The sequence below is a fragment of the Elephantulus edwardii genome, unplaced genomic scaffold (assembly GCF_000299155.1).
Source record: "Elephantulus edwardii isolate Elephantulus edwardi_28Jun2011 unplaced genomic scaffold, EleEdw1.0 scaffold00017, whole genome shotgun sequence".
Classification (NCBI taxonomy): domain Eukaryota; kingdom Metazoa; phylum Chordata; class Mammalia; order Macroscelidea; family Macroscelididae; genus Elephantulus; species Elephantulus edwardii.
In genome coordinates, this window is record NW_006399767.1 from 22,781,073 (window position 1) to 22,800,183 (window position 19,111).

The 19,111-nt window shown below is 42.4% G+C and overlaps 1 protein-coding gene across 1 annotated transcript in view; it reads right to left on the reverse strand.

The window, feature by feature from the left end:
* CMTR1 (cap methyltransferase 1) overlaps positions 1 to 19,111 on the reverse strand; it is a 56,022-nt gene that overhangs the window by 28,084 nt on the left and 8,827 nt on the right. Inside the window, exons 3-10 of the mRNA XM_006882025.1 lie at positions 17,630 to 17,781; positions 15,998 to 16,156; positions 12,819 to 12,911; positions 11,156 to 11,227; positions 9,131 to 9,225; positions 8,933 to 9,005; positions 2,906 to 3,104; positions 2,014 to 2,132 (exon numbers count right to left, since the gene is read on the reverse strand). Of these exons, the coding sequence (XP_006882087.1) occupies positions 2,014 to 2,132; positions 2,906 to 3,104; positions 8,933 to 9,005; positions 9,131 to 9,225; positions 11,156 to 11,227; positions 12,819 to 12,911; positions 15,998 to 16,156; positions 17,630 to 17,781 (962 nt within the window). The remainder of the gene's footprint in view (positions 1 to 2,013; positions 2,133 to 2,905; positions 3,105 to 8,932; positions 9,006 to 9,130; positions 9,226 to 11,155; positions 11,228 to 12,818; positions 12,912 to 15,997; positions 16,157 to 17,629; positions 17,782 to 19,111) is intronic.

Consider the following 19,111-nt stretch of genomic DNA (forward strand, 5'->3'; position numbering starts at 1 on the left):
TTTTAGATTTCCATTCACTCACTGTTGCAATGTATTCCAATTTTGTAAATTAACTAGCATAATAAAAATTAAAGAAAAAACATTAAAAAAAAAAAGAAAGAAAAAAATATTACCAGCTCTAAAAAAAAAACAACTAACTATTGGTCTCTACTCATTTGGAATAAAAATAACGAAGGAAATCCAAAACCCAGCAAAGAAACAGAACAGTCTACATGAACCAAGGCCTCATCTACCCTGAGACCAGAAGAACTAGGTGGTGCCTGACCATTCTGATCTGGGCCACAACAGACGAATCCTGATCAAATGGGAAAAAATTAAGAACAGAACTCCATTTTCTTTAAAAAGCCCAGATTTACTAGAGTCATTGAGACTAGAACACTCCCCAAGACGAACATTATCCCAAGATCACCTTTTAGCTTAAATAATAGACTGGCCCATAAAATAAAGAAGATAACCTATGAGTATTGTACTCCTTTAAAAAAGAATAATCTGTATGAGACCAAATGAGCGACAATTATGCTAAAGTAAACATAAGAAAGTAAGGGGCAAGGAAACTAAATTACTAGAAAAAGAACAACTAAAACAATTAATGAGTATGCTGATAAGTTGGAAAATACAACCAATGTTACAGAATAACTTGTGAGAAATTGTCAAATGGCAAACATTATCTGTGCAACTCTTACCAAAAACACAATAAATATTTCTTAAAAAAAATAATAAGAGCTCCAGGAGCACAGACCTTAGTGTGTTACAATGTGAAACAAAAGTAAGGAAGCTAGCCCTCTGTTGGAGAGGTCTCCCCAACTCAGTTCTTCCAAAATAATAACAACTAAGTGATTGACAAAAAATAAAAAATGTACAGCAACATCTTCCAGACTTTACAGCAGTTTCTCAAAAAGCATGCCTGTTTAGGAAAATGCATTTAAAAGAAAAAACAAGAAATACCCCAGATTACAAACATATGTTCCTCAAGCTGCTTCACACACACTATCAGACTCCTACTCTGCTCAAGTGAAGCAGCCTCTCACTCTGAATCCACCTCTTGCTCCCTAGCTGTGCACAATGCCTAGGTGAGCCAGGATACCTTCAGAGCCTGAGGGGTCTGTACTAAGGTCCTGCCCTCCTTCCTTCACCTTACCACATGGCTTCCTCTTGACAGGGCACTCACAGACCTCTCCAGAGGCTAGGCACATGACCCCAGGGACAGCTGCCATCTTGTCTGTACCTTCTCTAGACTAGGTAGAAGCTCATTCCTGAACGCATCATCTGCAGAGCTGATCTGGATGAGAACCTCTGCTGAGCAAGGCTGCAGCAGGCTCCTTTCTATGCCTCAGGCAGCTGCTCTGGAACACGGCTCCCTGAATATTCACATCAGCCCAGCCACTTACAAAGCCTCCTGTGGATTCCCCTGAGTGGATATGTTTAGTGATACGGTCATTTGTCAGCCTATTAAGAGCTTACAAGTGGCCACACATAGACAGCCTCCGCCAGGAGCAGACTTCTAAGAGCACCAAGGTGACAGATGATGGGAGTACTTTTCCCATTCATATGTGCTAGCTCAATTTCTTCCTCTCACCACATCTCTCAGTCAAACAGAAGCCCTTTGAAAAGCGGGCTGAGAATTCTACCTTGTCCCAAGCAACAATATCCATGTATTATAGCTTTTATAAAATAACACAGAATCGGTAGAAAAAGAATAAAATCATACATTTCTGCTATCTGAATAGTAAGCTACATCTTTAGATGCAACTAAAACACCAAACAGGGAGCTCTGTAGGTCTAACAAATAAAAAGTTGCACTGTCAACCCAGAGTCAGGTAGTTTGAATCCACCAACTACTTTGAAGGAAAAAGCCAAGCAATCTTCTCTCACGTGATTTAGAGCCTCTGAAAACCTGCTGGAGGATCAGCTATGAGTTAGTTCTGAACCAAGTTAAACAAAACAAAACCAATTTTCAAACCTCCACAATATTAAATCTCCAAAGTATCACTCTATGGAGAGAAGGTCACTTACCCCATCAGCCATCAGAAAGTGGACCCCCTTGCGATCTGTGTTATCCAGGACAAAATTCCGAAAGGCAGCGATGTTCTCTGGGCGGGTGATGTCTCCATCTCCGTCAATCCCACCTTCACCTGGAGTGACACCAGATCCAGGGTGAATGTATCTGCCCTAGGCACCTGAGAAGCTGGGACACTAGCTCTCTGGCGCAGTGTACATGGGTACTAGGTGGGCACATGGGCCTCAGCAGAAATGAACTCTACTCAGCACAAAGAAGTGCAGGGCCCATTCCCACCAGAAGCAAAGGACCAAAGGCCAATAATGTGCTGTAAGCCAGAGTCCAAAAGGGGCTCAGCAACAAAGATTCATCAACAGAGAGAAAGGGCCCACCCCTTCAAGACCACTGCGGGTTTTTAAGCATCCACATCTAGTAACAAACAGCCATTTTAAAAATATATTTATAAAAAAAAACCAACCCGTATCTATATATTTATCTCCTTCTCCTAAAGAGGACAATTTATGAAGAACTAAGGATTTGCAGATGGAATGAGCAGTGTGCCAGGGGGCTATTGAGCTGTCTGTTACATATGGAGCCAGAGATGGACGTAGGGTTTATACTTGTTAATAACCCTGCCAGTCTTTCACCAGGGATCAGGCAGTTTCATTATCTCCTGTCACCACAAGAGAAGAGTGTTCCTGAAAGAAGGAATTAATATGGCTTTGATAAGAGTTTGCCAAGTGGAATGTTTAACCTGTACTCCACAGGGCTAGGGTAAAAAGGGTCAGTCCAAAGAGAATCAAGGCTCCAAGACAGAGATATAGCATGTAGATATCACCTGCTTCTGCCCTTGAAGTCTCTTCAGGCAGAAGGCACAATCTATTCTGGGACCATTCCCAGCACACCTACCATAGTATGGTTCGAAGAGCTCACTGGAGGCTGAGTAGAAGTCTTCCAGCTTGAAATCATTAGGGCCCTTCAAAGTCATGCCAAAGCCCTTGGCATGCCACTTCTTCCTCCACAGCACATACTCTGAGAAGCCCCCTGGGCCTGCACACACATCAGCAAAGTACAGGAGCTCTGCACCCCGGTCCTTCACCAGTGGCTTCTAAAAAGGCAGGTGGAGGTCAGGGGAGATCAGAAAAAGTTCAATGGCTAACAGGAAGAAGAAATAGGAGTAAGTACCACACTGAGCTCTCTGAGTCTTAACACCCCAGAAACACATCCTCTGTAAGCGTATCCTTGTGCATCGTTTATTTTTCACAGTCTTTTAACATATCCTTCCTTTATAAGAGTCCTTGAGTAGAACAGGTGCTATATTCCTATATTACAAAGAGGAAAAAGGAATACAGAGACAAAGTGGTCCGCAATAAAGTTAAACTAGACTCCATTCTGCCCGACCTTTTGTCTCCGGTCTGCCTGTCCAATCCAAGTCTTGAGGGTGGAAGGTGGGAAGGGCCTCTAATATCACCTGCTCCTGACCTCAAGGACCTGCCTTTCCAGACCATAATCTCTGTCTTTCCTTCTCTGTTCTTTATCTCTGTAAACTTTTTATTTTACAATCATTTTGTATTTACAGAGAGTTGTAAAGATAACAGAGAGTTCCTTTATCTCCTTCACCTGGTTTTCCCTGAAGCTAATGTCTTCCATTACCATGGTACAGTTGTCAAAACTGAGAAACTAACAAGGCTACATTAACTAATGCCATGCTTTATTCTGATTTCACTGGTTTCATAACTAGAGCCCTTAAAAATAACAAAACCCAAACTGCCTTTAGTAACAAATGTATATTCATTCATAATCACTCTGTGAATATTTAAAAAGCAAACAAATACTATATCCCCATTTAAATACAAGAAACAAGTTAAAAAAATTAGTGTCAATAAAGACATATATAAACCTCTGCAGGGTCCCAGAATTCCTAGCACATCTATCAGAATAGACATTTTTAATACTGAGTGACAGACTCAACCATAGAGTTCCTACCTTTCTATAGACTGTATGGTAGGTGTGCTGTGAGAATTAAGGTCTATTTTAGACTCTTCAGCCCATGTAAATTTTTTTAAATTGTAGTAGCAGTGAAAGTTTACAAAGCAATCAGTTTTCCAATCAACCATTCATACAAACTGATGTCCTTTTCCTGTTCCAAGACCCAATCCAAGATGCCACATTTATTTAGCCTCCCTTCATTTTTGGCACTCCCTTCCTCCTCCTTCTGCCTCTGCCCCTGTTCAAGGATCAGCCTAGAATACCTGGGCCAGTGCATAGTTGGGAACCAACAGGCAGAAGGTGACACTGCGGTCTACAGCAACAGTCACTTTACGGCAATCCTCAGAGCCCCCAGCCCCTCAGGAATGAGGTTACAACAATCAGATGAATTTTCATTTGATTATATTTTTAGTCACTTGAATAGTAACAGATTTATCTCTACATAAAATTTATTTTGAGCTCAACACTGACTCATATTTACCCTTTTAAAAAAATGTACATGCTAGGGATACTCTTACCCACACCTGGGATGGAGGAGGTGAAATCAACTTGGGCCAAACCTTCACAGTGGAGAGGCTATGCTTTCAACACTAGGACAGTAAGAGCGTGAGCTCGAGGCAAGGAACTGCAGAGGACAACGGTTGGCCGGAGACCCTGATGATCATGACACAAGAGGACAATGATGGCTGACCAGGGACCCTGATGACCACAACACAACAGAAGACAATGATGGCTGACCAGGGACCCTGATGACCACAATACAACAAGAGGACGACAATGGCTGGCCAGGGACCCTAATGATCATGACACAACAGAGGACGATGATGGCTGGCCAGGGACCCTGATGACCACGTAACAGGAAGAAGTGTAGGGACTTCAGCCTTTGTTCCTTACAGGTATCACTCATTGAGTGCTTGCCCAGAGTTTTGTAACTGTTAGATATGTTAGGGGAAATACTTATAAAAAAGAAACTAAAACATTAATGTTCACAAACCATTCACTTTTCAGGTGACAAGGGCCTCTGATGACAGCTATCTAGCTTTATCAAAACATTTTAAAAGTCTCTGGAGAAAGTAACTGTAGCTAAAAATAAACTCCGTCATCCTGTGACAGGCCCACCCTGGGCCCCAGGCATGCTGGGACACATCAGTTCTTTCCTTTTCTCTCCCATCCACCCCAGCAGTTTTTGTTCCTGAGCCATCAATTATTCATATTTTTGGATTATATTCATTAGCACACAAAGACAGACCTGATGGCATTTACCAAGACAACTGTGTAGAAGTTTCCAGACAGCACAGTGGTAATGAGGCAGGGGTCACAAGTTTAAGCTCTGCTCATACTTGAAAGAAGAAACGTGTTCCTCGCCACTAGCTGCTGCCCTGGCCCCACGCTACAGACCCCCTGGCATGAGCCCTTGAACCAAAGGAAGACGGGGAGACTAAAGACCAAAGGAGAGGAAGTGAATCAATGAAAGCATCTCACCTCTCAGACGAGAGCACGAATATGATCTCATTCCGGGATTTTGACACGTGTGGCCCTCACAGGGAACTGTCAAGATATTTTTCATAGAAATAACAGCTGGGGTTCTCAGCACTATCACTTACCAGCTGTGTAGTCAAGAGCATGGACAGAATTAAAGTCTTTAAGCTCTAGATCCCTTAACTGTAAATTAGGACTAAGCCTATTTATTAAGGCTTTAAGGATTAAATAAAGCATCTATTTTTAGAACAATCAACCATCAGAAATCAAAAGGGCAGCACTGGCCCAGAAACAAAGTTCAGAAGGTAGAAAGGGATAGGAAAGAAGGATGAATGGAAATGGGAAATATAAGGAGGAATTAGGATGAGCATTGTTACCCTGGAGGGATCACAATCAATATAGTGTGTTACAAAATGTTTATGAATTATTGAAAGGAATACTGATTAGTATTAGTAATCCTTCACCCAAATCCTAGTAAAAAAGCTAAAACAAAGTACCATTCACCAAAGGCCTTTATCAACTGTAAAATACCAAACAAATGTAAAATATTAGATTCAATTAGATCAACACTCCTGACGTCAAACTCTTATCCTGTTCCATCTTTTTCCACATTCAACAAGAACTTGGTAATTGCTGTCTACTTTCCTCTGAGATATGACTGAAAATTAAGTTCTACATTCAGCTTCTGTCTCCTGTTATGTTGTACAGACAATGTTTTCTTACCTCAACATTATCTCCAGGCACGCAAATCCCTAATGGAACATTACGACTTACAACCTGTATCTATATAACCAAAGAACTTAAATCCTCCTGCTTCCCTTCTGTTTCTTCTGATTCTTATTTATACTTTGGTTCATTTCCTGTGCTAGTCCTCTGTTTACCAAAAACTGCAGCTCCAGAAACCCACCGAAACACCTCACTCTCCATTCCCACCTCCCAGCTTCTCCCCATTCCCCTAAGCTTCACATCCTCCATACTATCATTTGCCTGACCCAAGAGCCACTAAGACCCCAGGAGCCCATGTGTGTGCCCCAGCCTTCAGTCACTCCCACCTCTGCTGGTAACTAGTCTAGAATATCACTCTTGCTGCTGGACCAAAACATACACTACGCCTGCTAGGTATGGCTGTCAGTCTTGTCCTCAGGGAAAAAGAGAGATGAAGAGAATAAAACACTGGGGGCTCAAGAGAAATCACTTTTTATAGTGGAGTAAAGAGAAATCTCTCTGAAAAAGCAATTCGCCATGGCCACTAACAATCAATTCAGGTCAAGAAACTGCCTGGAGCATTACAAACGTGGCTGCCTTTTCCTATGTAACTAACATCACCACCCTCGACCTAAACGGTATAACCCTGGTGCCTACTTCATTTTCATGACAGCAAAAGACAATAATCAGATAGCAGCTGCTGGAGGCGTGTACAGTCAAAAAGCTCAACGATGCTGTGACTTCCCATCAGCTTGACAGAGCTCTTCTGCCAAGCAGAGGTTTAAAGGAAATAACCTGGAGCTCAGAAAATTAAATTAACATTAAATCAACCTAATGGCCCTGGTGTCACAGTGGTTAAGCACCTGGCTGCTAAAGGCAAGGTTGGCGGTTCAAACCAACAGCTGGTCAGTAGTTCTACTCTGTCCTTAAAGGTCACTAAGCATGGGAATGGGATTGACTTAAGAACAATGGGTCTGATTTTGTTTTGCCTACCAACCTAATTAAGACGCTAATTCCAAGAGCTCTTTAGTGCTGCCTGCTAGTACGAGACCATAGGGAGGGGAGCCTAGGCAAGAGAAAGGACTAAGTCTGTTGGCTGACATGCCAGTTTTGTCAGCACAAAGGAAGCAGCTAGGTAAGTGGGAGCTGGGACATTAGAGAGCTTGGAAAAATAAGTAGGAAGATAATCAAAGGGCCAAGTGGAATGAGGGTAAGTGAAATGGAAACAGGTTTAGAACGGCTAGCTCCTCGCCCCTCTATTGTCAAAGAGAGCTAACTTTGTAGGACTGGGTAGAACTGCTTTGAAACCCTGAAGGGAATGCTAGAGTAGAATTTCCTTTTTTCTTTCTCTAGCATTATGGAGGGGCTGTGTTCAGAGAAATGAGACATAGAGTAGAAAATCATTTTGCTCTCCCACTTCATGAGAAAGGCCAGGGTCTGATAATTACAATCTCACACAAAGCTTATGCAGAGAACCAGAGAGAGAAAGTGGTCCCATCTGAAATCACAGATCTTAGGCTGGAACAGATCTTAAGAGCCTTTGGGCCATATTCCAACTCTGCAGCAGATTGTTGCTGTGTGCCATCGAGTCAGTCCTGACTCATAGCACCCTTACAGGACAGGGCAGAAATACCTCACAGGATTTCCAAGGCTGTATCTTTCTGAAAGACTGTCCTGTAGAAAGACTGGTGGCGTCAAACTGTGAACCTTCCAGTTAGTAGCTGGGCACGTTACCACCACGTCACTTAGGATCCTCTCAGCAAGCTAACATCACAAAATCAAATCCACTGCCACTGAGTTAATATAGCCTCATGGAGACCCTCCCTTGGGTTTCTGAGGCTCTAAATCCTTATGGGAACAAACTGCCTCATCTTCCTCCCAGGAGAGACTGGCAGGTTCAATTAGCCAACCTTTCAGCTGCCCAGCCAACACATAATCCACGGGCCTCGAAAGCCTGTATTTCAGAGATAAAGCATCTGGAGTTTACAGAGGGTATGCATTTGAGTGGTGCCACTGGAGTCATTACTGCTGATTCTAATCCCCCCTCCCCCAAAACCCAGTTAAGAGTCTAGCTTTGCAAAGCATTGATTTTAAACAAAAAGGACCCTGAAATGGCCACATTTCATTCAGCACGCAAACCACATTAACCAAGGTGCTCCCCACTCATACCAGAAAAAGCACCCAAATCTGGTAGTTTCACAGTTCTGATCTGGAAAATAAGCTGACTCCTTGGACTGCAAACTCACATATATGCTACCTCACCTGGAGAAGAAGGAAGGGCAAAGCTCTCTCAGGAAAGAAGCTTTATAGAAAGACACCCCAAACTCACACCTTTTCCAGTTCACCACAATGTCCTGAACATAAGCACCAGGGGAGAGGCAGCACATCTATTTCACTCAAAGTTACATGACTGATGCCTACTAGCACTGCTCCTGGCTGTATAATGAACCAAGAGTCCAGGCCCACCAGAAGCCACACTGCTGCTTATGTATGTAGAGGTGTGGTGCCCCTCCATTGCAGCAACTGCAGGCTTCACAGAGCCAGGAGCCACTGGGACTTTGGGCATAGGACTCTGGAGACAACTGCTGGCTAGGGCATTCCTGGGGCTTAGGAAGTACTGTGGGACATGAGTGTCATTCAAAGAAAATGTATCTTTATCATGGAGCAGAAATACTCTTAGCATTAAACAAAAGGCAATTTCTGCGCCACTGAAGCTTAAGCCTATTTAGCACCATGAATTCAGCCGCAGAATCTTATTCTCACCCCGCAGGAGTCCCGAGGATTTGTAAACATGCGATCAAACACAAAATCCATGTTAGCCATCTTCATTGCTGCCCTACAACAACAGAACAAAACAGGAAAGAGTGATTCTCAGTAGCCAACCTACACGGAACTCAGCTGAGGCTCAAATGAAAAGGAGGAGCGGGCATGTCAGGAGAAGTAAGGAAAATGTCTGCAAACCTGTTCAGGAAGAAGACTCCCCGGATCATCTCGTAGGGATTGGCCCGGGTCCGGGCTCGCCGCATCTCCTCCCCATCCAGGACATCAAACACACTCTGTTCAGAGAGAATCAAAGTCAAGTCAGCAACACTCCAATCCCTATAGGATAAGGGCCCGAGGAGCCCAATTCAGGCTCCAGGCTTTGTGTGAGGAGACAAGCGAGTGATTCAATCTCTAAACGACCTCACCTGTAAAATGGTGAAAGGTATGAGGTAAGCATGGGTCTAACAGCTTGTAAGTGGTTTATTAGCGGCACCTGGTGTCCCACACAGAGCTGCCTCAGTGCTGCAAATCCTCATAATAAACCTGTGTCGTCATTCTCTACCATCCAAGGGGACTAAGCTCTGACACCATGGCTCACCCACTGGGGTTCTCTCAGAGACAGGAAACAAGCCAAGATCAGAGTTTTCTGGCAGCAATTACCACAGTCACTGCCACATTGAAGGGAGCCTTCTGCCCTCAAGAAAGCCTTACTTCACCTAAGTGCCAGTCACCTTACCAAAATGTGAATGTCTGCCCTACCCAAAAAAGAATCTCTGTGAGGCTGACTGAGGCTTGCCTTCTTCTACTCATTTCCTCCTCAGATTTTTCCTCTACATTCTGCACTTGAAAGAAGAAGAGAGTAGGGGGCTGGAGAGGTCCATAATCAGATTAAGAAGTGTCAAGGAGACAATAGCAGCCTCCACTATTCTCAGAACTCACACTCGCTACTACATCACTAAATTCTCACAACAACCCTGCGAGGTGAGTATTTTTTCTGCATTTTACAGGTTAAAGAAACAAACTCAGAGAAGTTACAGCACAGGCCCAAGGTCAAGAAACAAGTTATTGAACTAGAATCTGGATCCAGATCTATCAGATGCTAAACATAATTCCAAACCTATGCTTCTTTCATTAGATTCTCACCACTGAACCAACTGGCAGCATCAAGATGGATGATAAAGAGATTGAGACTGCTCACAGCTTTAGTTTGCTTGGCTCCACAGTCAACACTCTTAGCACCAGTAGCCAGGAAATTAAAAGACATATTTCGATGGGAAAGTCTGCTGTTAGGGACCTCTCCCAAGTACTGAAGTGCAATGGTGTCTCTCTGGAGACTAAAGTGCGTCTGATACAGGCCATGGTCTTTGCAGTCACTTGTTAGGTGTCAGAGAGTTGGACAATGACTAGAGAGGACAGAAGGAGAATTGATGCCTTTGAGCTGTGGTGCTGGAGAAGAGGATTAAGGGTACCTTGGACTGCTAAGAGAACAGATTCATCCTGGAGAGGGTTAAACTGGACTGCTCCTTGGAGGCAAAAATTCTGAGGCTTCGTCTGACATACTTTAGACATGTTTTTAGGAGGGACCGGTCCTTGGAGAGGGACATCATGCTTGAGAGGGTAGAGGGACAGCATAGAGGGGAAGACCCTCTATGAGGTGTATTGATTCAGTGACTGGGATAATCGGGATGGGTGTATAGGAGACAGTGCGACTGGCACAGGACAGAGTTTAAGGCTGTTGTACACAGGGTCGCTATGAGTCACAGGCGACTTGACGGCACATAACAACAACATGCTTCTTTCATTACAGGCCTCACAGGATTATAGTGAACGAGCATACCGACGAGAAGTGAATCTTTTTCTGGCTACTAACCACAGAGATGGTTGTTGTTATGTGCTGTCGAGTCGCTTGTGACTCAGAGACACTGTGTACAAAAGCTCTGAACCCTGCTCTATCCTGTGCAAACCTCATTGTCTCTGACACACCCACCCAATGACCCATGATCCCAGTCACTGAGTCAATCTATCTTATCCAGGGTCCAACCCCACAAAGTAGGGCAATGACAAGGAAAAGGGACGTCTTGGAGAAAAGAAAAAGGTTCAGAGGTACCAGTTACACATTCTACCTCCTAGAAAAATATAACTAAACTTCAGGCCTCCCTACTAGCCATTCAAAGAGAGAACTGAAAAAGTCCAGCGAAACACCTCCTCCAGGTCCAGCCTTACCTTACACTGCAACACACCGTGAAGCAGTTCTTCGCCACAAAACTCTGTTTCATCTTCAATCATCATCTTTTTCTATAAGGAGAAGAAAACAGTTAATAACAATCACATGTGAGTGTACTGGGGTAGAAGTGTGAATGGAGAAATCAGGGTTCTGAGTGAGTAGAGCAAAAAGGGGATTGAGTCCCTGCCAAGCAACATCAATCCCTGAGGGGCAGAGAAGAGAAAACCTTAAATCCCCCTGGCTGTACTCCAGATGGCGGAGAGACGAAGTAGCCCCTGGGGAGCTCTGACTAGAGCGCCATATGGACACAAGACTCATGAATGCTGAGCCTGGGAAAACAAACAGGGAAGGGACATTCAAACTGTCCGTCCTTGGAGCGTGAAGGCAGAAGAATGGGGCCTGCCCCAAATGACATTTCCTGAGCCTGTCCTTCAACTGGGAAGCATCTCACTCTTTGCTGAGAACAAATGCACACCAGCAGACACTAACATCAAGTCAAACGCTAGGTGCAAGCGAGGCTTCCTCTAAACCAAAGGTCTTCAAACGTGGAGGTCTCAAGTTTTAGATTAAAAAAAAGTTTGGTTTAGGTGGTTAGTATCACTCAATAAAAAGTCTTCGAATCAAAACAGAACTTTTAAAAATATCAATTTCGCTTACTATAACAATATATTAACATAAATAACATACTTTTGATTAAGATAGTAAAAGAGTGGCAATGTTTTCTGAGGGGTTTTTTTTCCCTCAAATATCTTTAATGTTTGGCTAGATTCTCTTGTTTCTGCAATCAGTGGGCTGAATTCCAAATTGGTAACCTGTGGAAAATTCCACCATATATTTGTGAGAACTGGAGTTTAAAAAGGCAAAATACTTTTTGGAGGAAGTACAACTAGAGTCCACCTTAGAGGCAAGGATGGTGAAACTTTATCTTACATAGTTTGGGCATATTGTTAGCAGGGTCTATTCCCTGGAAAGGGACTAGAGGCTTAAAAACGTGGAAGGTCAACAAAAGACAGGAAGACTCTCAATGAAATGGCCTGACAGTGAGTGAAGCAATGGGCTTGAGTATGTCAGAGATGGTAAGGGTGGTCAGGATATGACACAGTTAAGATCTGCTGTTCACATGGTCACTATGAGTCATACTTAACTTGATGGCACCTAACAACATCAAACATGAAAATAGCATTGACCTTGCAGAGCTGTAAGGAGCCTGGGGAGCAAGAATTCACACTTGAAAACTATCCTCCAGATCATACTGATTTAGTTGCTATCTACTTCATTTTTTACAACTTTCCTGAAGGAGATGAAACAAATTCTCTCCATAGCAACTCCCTGATTACTTTCCCAGCACAGGGACACTGTCTTTTCATCTACCTGGAACAGTGCCTAGCAGTGGCCAGAATATACACAGAAGCATAATTAACTACTTCAGAAAACACTTATGAAGAAGACAGACATCATGTATTTTGTGTTGCCTTGAAATCTAAATAAACAGGGGGGGGAAAATGTGTCCCATGTCTCAAGGATTTATTTGTAAAGCCCTTGACACTCCCCCCTGACACAGCCTTATTTGCGCTAGAAAGGTCACACTATTTCTCTTAACTTGCAAGTATGCACACATACCAAATAAGAGAAGGACATGAGTACATGTTCATAAAATCCTACCTTTCCCACAACCATCCAATCACTCATTTCTTGGGTGTCAGGAATTTCAGTGGTACATTTTGGGAACCAGGACACCTGTTCACAGGCGCTGGGCTATAAACAAAAGACAAGACAGACATGTCAAGGCAGACTCTCAGGGATACACTCCTACTCACCAGTGTTTCCCCAAAGCAATCAGAAGGGATTCAATGGCAAAAGATCTTCCCTCTTCCAAAGTGTTGTTCACAAAGTAACTCAGAAACTAACAAATGGTGAATAAGAGTCCTCCTCATCATCCAAGCCCAAGCATACACTTGTATCTCTGATAGCTGCTTCCTCTTAATTGTTGCATTACTTTCTTATCAGGCTATCACAGTGGTTCTCAAGCCTAGCTATAGCTTAGGACCATCTGCAGTCCTTTTAAAAAGAACTGGATGCTTGGGTCCTAAACCCAGAGCATAGGATTCCCATCTTGACTGGGACAGGAACCGGGCATAAACACATATTTTAAAACACCCCAGATGATTCTAATGCACTGTGAGGGTTAAGAACCACTGGTCTAAGAGAAATGTGAATTATAAAACCTAAACAGGTGACTAACCTGCATGGCAGCTTCACACATAGACTCCCAAGCAAGTGTGGAGAAGAGATTCACCATTGCAAATTGAAGCAATGCGATTAAAGGGAATATGACATGCTCTGAAAGGCGTAAAATGGTATCACAAAGCAAGGTCTTGAGGGTAAGCCAACCACCATCAACAGAGAAAAAGTTTAAAATAAAAATTACTAAAACCTTTTGTTAGTGAGTTGGCAGTGAGTCACAGATTCTCCCTCTGGCCAAATCCATCACCTTTAAGCATAAATGGTTGTGAATTAAAAATTCTGGGAAAAAGTTCACATTCATTTTGTATGTCCCTCTCAAAAGAAAAAGAATTCACCTTGCCAGGGAAATCTGGACATTAAGGCTACCCACAAAGTAGACTTTGTCCAAAAAATCAAACCTTGCTCTAAACATCCCTGGGCCACAGCAGTCTCTAAGCATTTTCCCTGAGGTGGCTTTGGAAACTGGATATTCACTGCTGGCCATACAGACTCATCTATCCTAAAACAGCAGCTACCAAATGATATCCAGGCCAAAATCTTAATCAAAAGGTAGGACATCTTTTGTTAGAGAAAAATGAAACTACAGTAAGTGGTAGCTAAGAGTGCCTCAGCCCAAAAGAGGAATTTCAATGCTTTGTCTTCATTAAAAATAGAAGGTTTTATAGGCAAATTTCAGATTCCAAGTTTAATAAAATTAGTTGCAATTCTGCTCTTCCAAAAAAGGACTGGAATTCTTTACTTGTTCTTACACAAATGAGGTCATGGAAAAGCACCGTGTATTTCTGAAGAGAAAGCCTGCGTCTAGTAACCAACTACAAATATTTACCCGATCCTGCACTGTCTGGTCCATGACTCTGTTAGTCTCGTCTCCTCACAACTATAAGACAACACAGCCGGACCATCCCCAGAAACTATTAGCTCTGGGCTTGCCGGCACCTTACTCTGAAGCCTTATTAAGCTTTCATTATCTGCAGGTTCACTGGAGTTCTTTCTTGCACTTGAACACCAAAAAGATAATAAAACGTTCTTTTTTTTTTAAAGAGTTCAGAGTCACTTTTAAAGTTTGACTACAACAACTGTTTGGATAGTCAGACATTTGTATTCTGGTTTTTTTTGTGTGTGTGTGGTTTTTTTTTTTAAGTCTTGGCTCTACACCTACTTCAAATCTGTTGTAAAATAAGGTGGGTGATAAATAAATGAATAAAAGTAAACTCTCAACATTGTATGTGTGATGATAACAAAGGATAATGGGGTCCTTTTCTGGACTTCAAGAAGCCCTGGTGGCACGGTGGCAAGGGCCCACCTAACTAACTAAAAGGTTGGCAATCTGAACCCATCAGTCACCCTGCTGGAAAAAGATGTGGAAATCTTCTATAAGGATTTACAGCCTTGGAAACCCTGTGAAGCAGATATATTCTGTTTGTAGGTTCTATGAGTCAGAATTGACTTAATGGCAAAAAGAATGCTGGATTTTTGGTCTTTGGGGTGAAAACTGGTACTCAAAACAAATAAGGAAACTAACCCCACAGGGGAAAAACTACGTGGCATAAACACCTACTTAAAACCTGGATGTCATAAACCTGTGGAGGCCCTCAAATGACGCCTAATCCCTCTTCACATAATGGGAGCACATATCCTCTTTCAATTAACTTGAATTCTTTCAGTAAAGAGCCCTTACTACCTTGTGAGCTAGTCCACTAATGGAAAACTGTACTGATTTTTATTATGACTTGAGTGATCACTTATAGAGCACATGGTTTTTCCTTTCAAGAAACATGTTTTTGTATTAAAACATTAATTACAATACTCAAAATGTTTACACTCTCATTTCCTCCTTGTAATTCTCATTTCCTTAATCCCTCTAAGCTACTCCTTCCTGCCTTCTGGGCTTTTTCTTTGGACAAACGCTGTTCTTCTGACCTTATATGATTGGTTATTCTAGGGCCGAAGTGCCTCCTCAATGCTACTGTTCACACTATAGGCCTATCTGTCGTTTGAATTGTGGTGGCCTACTGGGAAGGAGTCGCACCTTCAATTCTGGGGCAAGCAGTTCAAATACGCCAGCTGCTTCTCAGAAAAAAGATAGGCAATTTCCTTTTGTGCAATTTACAGTTTCTGAAAACCTGCTAGAAAGGTCAGCTATGGATCAGTTCCAACCTTTGACTGAAAGTTGGACCATTGGGGTGAATTCTATCCCAGGTTCAAAGATGAAGAAGAGTCATTGTTTCTGAGGTTCACCAGTCTCTACTGGACAAGTGAGCCTGTTTTTTTATGTTTCTGAGCTTTGGTCCACATTTTCTCCTACTCTATCCAGAATCTCAGAGCTGTATTTATTTATGAAAGTTCTTTGTGGAGTCAAACTCCGCCTCCTAGCACACTTTCCACACTGGTCTTGGATTACCTTCTAAGGCAAGGGGAAACAAATCCATATTCTATCATTGCTTGACCAGTGTTATCTATTCGGGAGAAACTAGTTCCAATCCTCTCTCATCAACCTGGCCATATTGCCTCTGAGGTTTTCTAGTGGGTTAAAACTGAACCTTAAATCCATCACCCAAAACATATGAATTTTTTACTCCCCTCCTGCCACCAGTTACCTCGGGTTCATCTCTCCAGTCCACATTCAGCTCTTGGTCAAAGCCACGCAGTGTCAGACCCAAACCTCTTCGACCTTTCTGATTAGAGGCCTCAACAATGTCCTTGCGACCCTGGCTGTATTTCCCCAATCCTTCACCTTCCTTGAAGCCCATCTTGGCCTGGCAAAGAGAAATAATGCAGCAGAGTTAATTCTGTTCAAGGGACATTTATTTCACTTCTTTCATGTGCCAGACATTTTGCTAAACCCTGAAAAATATAAATGGGTAAAGTGTAAAAGGTGCCTTCCAGCCTAATGAAGAAAAGAAGCATAAATAAATTACTTTAGTATAACTATAGGCCCAGTGGCTATCTATTCTCGAGGTGAAACTGTGGGGCAATCAGAAGCTGGATAAATGAGAAAAGATCTCAAAGCTGTAATTAAAAGCATCAGGGTGCTTAATGAATCTCATTGGACATCTGCACAACTACCCTTCTAGCTAATTTGTCTGATGAAGTGAGAGGTAGATCTAAAGTATAGCGTTGATAAGGAGAATATATTTAACACTGAACTGCTTCAAAAGGCAACTTCTAAGTTACCCTTCAGTCAGTCAAACAACCTTAGTAGGCAAAGACAATAAAGGCTTGCAAAAGCCCACTTAATCAAGAGATTAAATGAAAACTTGCATGGAACACTACAGTATGATCCTGGGACAGAAATATGAAATGTCAAAACTGTTTATAAGCTTACACTAAACACTAAAGCCACTGAGCCTAGCTGCCTACCTCAAAAGCCAAAGATCCAAATCCCAAACCCACAGACTCTTGCCAAAATAAAATAACTCTGGCCCAAAGATTCAATTTCCCCTGGAGAGTTTGTATTCCCTTTGGAAGGGCATTACTAGCTCAGAGCCAGCTGGACTTTCTACAGTAGCCACAAATCTTTTACCCCAAATCAAAGAGGCTGAATGAGTAACAACTCTCCCTTATCTACCACTTCTCCCAAAGTTTGTGGCCCCCAATCTTGAAGCTTAACTGTACCTTCAAAGGTGGCAATTCTCATTCTTAAGTGAATACAAGAGAAAATGAAGGCATCAACTAAAATATTCTGATGACGGATGGAATGTTCCCTTGGATTACCCTAATGTTTGCACAGACCTTAAAATGTGAAGAAGTGGGCAGAAGTTCCTATTCACCTCCTTCTTGTGTTATATCAATAGAGCCTAAAAGTTGAGCAAAAGAAATGTGTCCTCCTTTTGGGAAAGGGAGACTGCCATTCTCATGTCTCTTAAGCACCTGGGCGTTAGTAATTTAGTCACCTGTGATTACTCACTATAGTAAAAACAGCTTGAAGCCTCTTGATTCATATGCACACATCCATGAGTAAGGAATAATGTTCATAGGAGCTCATAATAAATTAGTTACTAAGAGGTCCAAAAGGTGACCCAGCTCTGGACAGGGCAGAGGCAGGCTTGAGCCGCCATTCCCGTGGAGGATTCAAATGTGACAGACATTTTTATCAAGAAGATAGCTCTCTCTGTTAAATTCCAGGAAAGCTGAGGAAGAACTCATACCCATGCAACTTCTTTTCATACAAAAGCAAATTCCTATTCTGCTGGTGGAGCTTTAGGAACCAAACCCAAACAGAGACATACCATGAGCTTCTGGGAGACACTATTATACATGGAATAGCGAGAGGACGTTCCTTCCACAAGAGAGTCTGGTTTGAATGCATCATCAAAAGAGTCAGAGCTGTGCTGCTTCCCCTCAGTTTCGCTGTCTGAACCACTTAGGCTTGTGGTAGATACTGAAGGGAAAAAAAGATAAAATATTCAGTTGTTTTTTAAGATACAAAATAGCCTTCAGGATGCTTAAGTTTCATTATTCAAAATGTACCCACATATAAAATTTATTAAATGATATAGCATCAAATTTCTTCTCTTCCTATATGGTCTTGGGCAAGTCCTAGAGAGGTCTTGTACATGACACACAGTAGGGACTCAAATATATTCATTTTCCCCCCCATCCTCTCAGTTTCCTCCTCTATGAAACTAGAACAGTAATACCTGCTTCACCAAGTGATTTGATGATTAATTTGAACATACACTGTCAAGTATAAAGTACATTTCTTGAAAGTGTGATGTTGCTTCTGCTCTTGCTGTTTATTATTTGAACCTCAATTTCTACACATAGAAACTTATGTTCATTTTCAAATAATCTCTTCAACAGAATAACATTTTCTTTTTTTTTTCTATAATTATATTTTATTAATTTTCATAAACATTTACAGAGATTTTGGGCTTCCACTCATTCATTGTTGCACTATTCTCTCTACCCTCCTCCCAGTTTGTTCTTGTCCAAATGCCACAGTGCTTGTCAAAGCCAGTTCTGATTAATCTTCTTTGTCAGTGTATCCTTTGCCATTCCCTATCACTCCTCCCTGAGAGAGACTTCACCCTGAGTCATAAGGAAAAGGGGACGGCGTATTCTCTTAGCTACTTCCTGCTGAAAAGGGACGCTGTGGGTTTCAGGGTGAAGATCTTCTCTCACTACTCTAAAGGGCCCCTCTGGCAGTAGGAAACACATAGACTATTATGGAGATTGATTTTGGAATTCAGATGCACTCTTATTGATTAGAATAACATTTTCTAATTGTTTATCTCCTAATTCCTTTGTACAGTCTTTCAAATTCATAGGACCAAGGATTGAGTTTACCAAAAAGAAACTGGCCCATAGAAAGAGAAGTGGGGGTAGAACAAAGGGAAAGGGTGAAGAGAAGGAGACAGTAACAAGGGAGGGGAGGTGAAGTGAGAGAGGAAGGCAGAAAAGAGGAGTGAAGTTAAGGCAGCAACAAAAATTGAGGGAGAGGAAAGACAAGCTGCACCTAAAAGCTCTAGGAGAGAGCCTGAGTTAAGTCATCATCTTCACTCAACAAGCTTGCTGCCAAAAGGGCTAAAGAAAAGAAAACTCCATTTTACCAGCACTAGAGTGGTGAGCCATTTGTCCCCAAAATGGGATGACTTCACATCTGGACAGTGACTGTGCCTGGCTCTTTTCCTCTCCTATGTGCCCTAGTTCATAGGAATTTGTGCTGCTGACTCAAAGGCTGTGTACCTCCCTGGTGGTTCAAATTCACC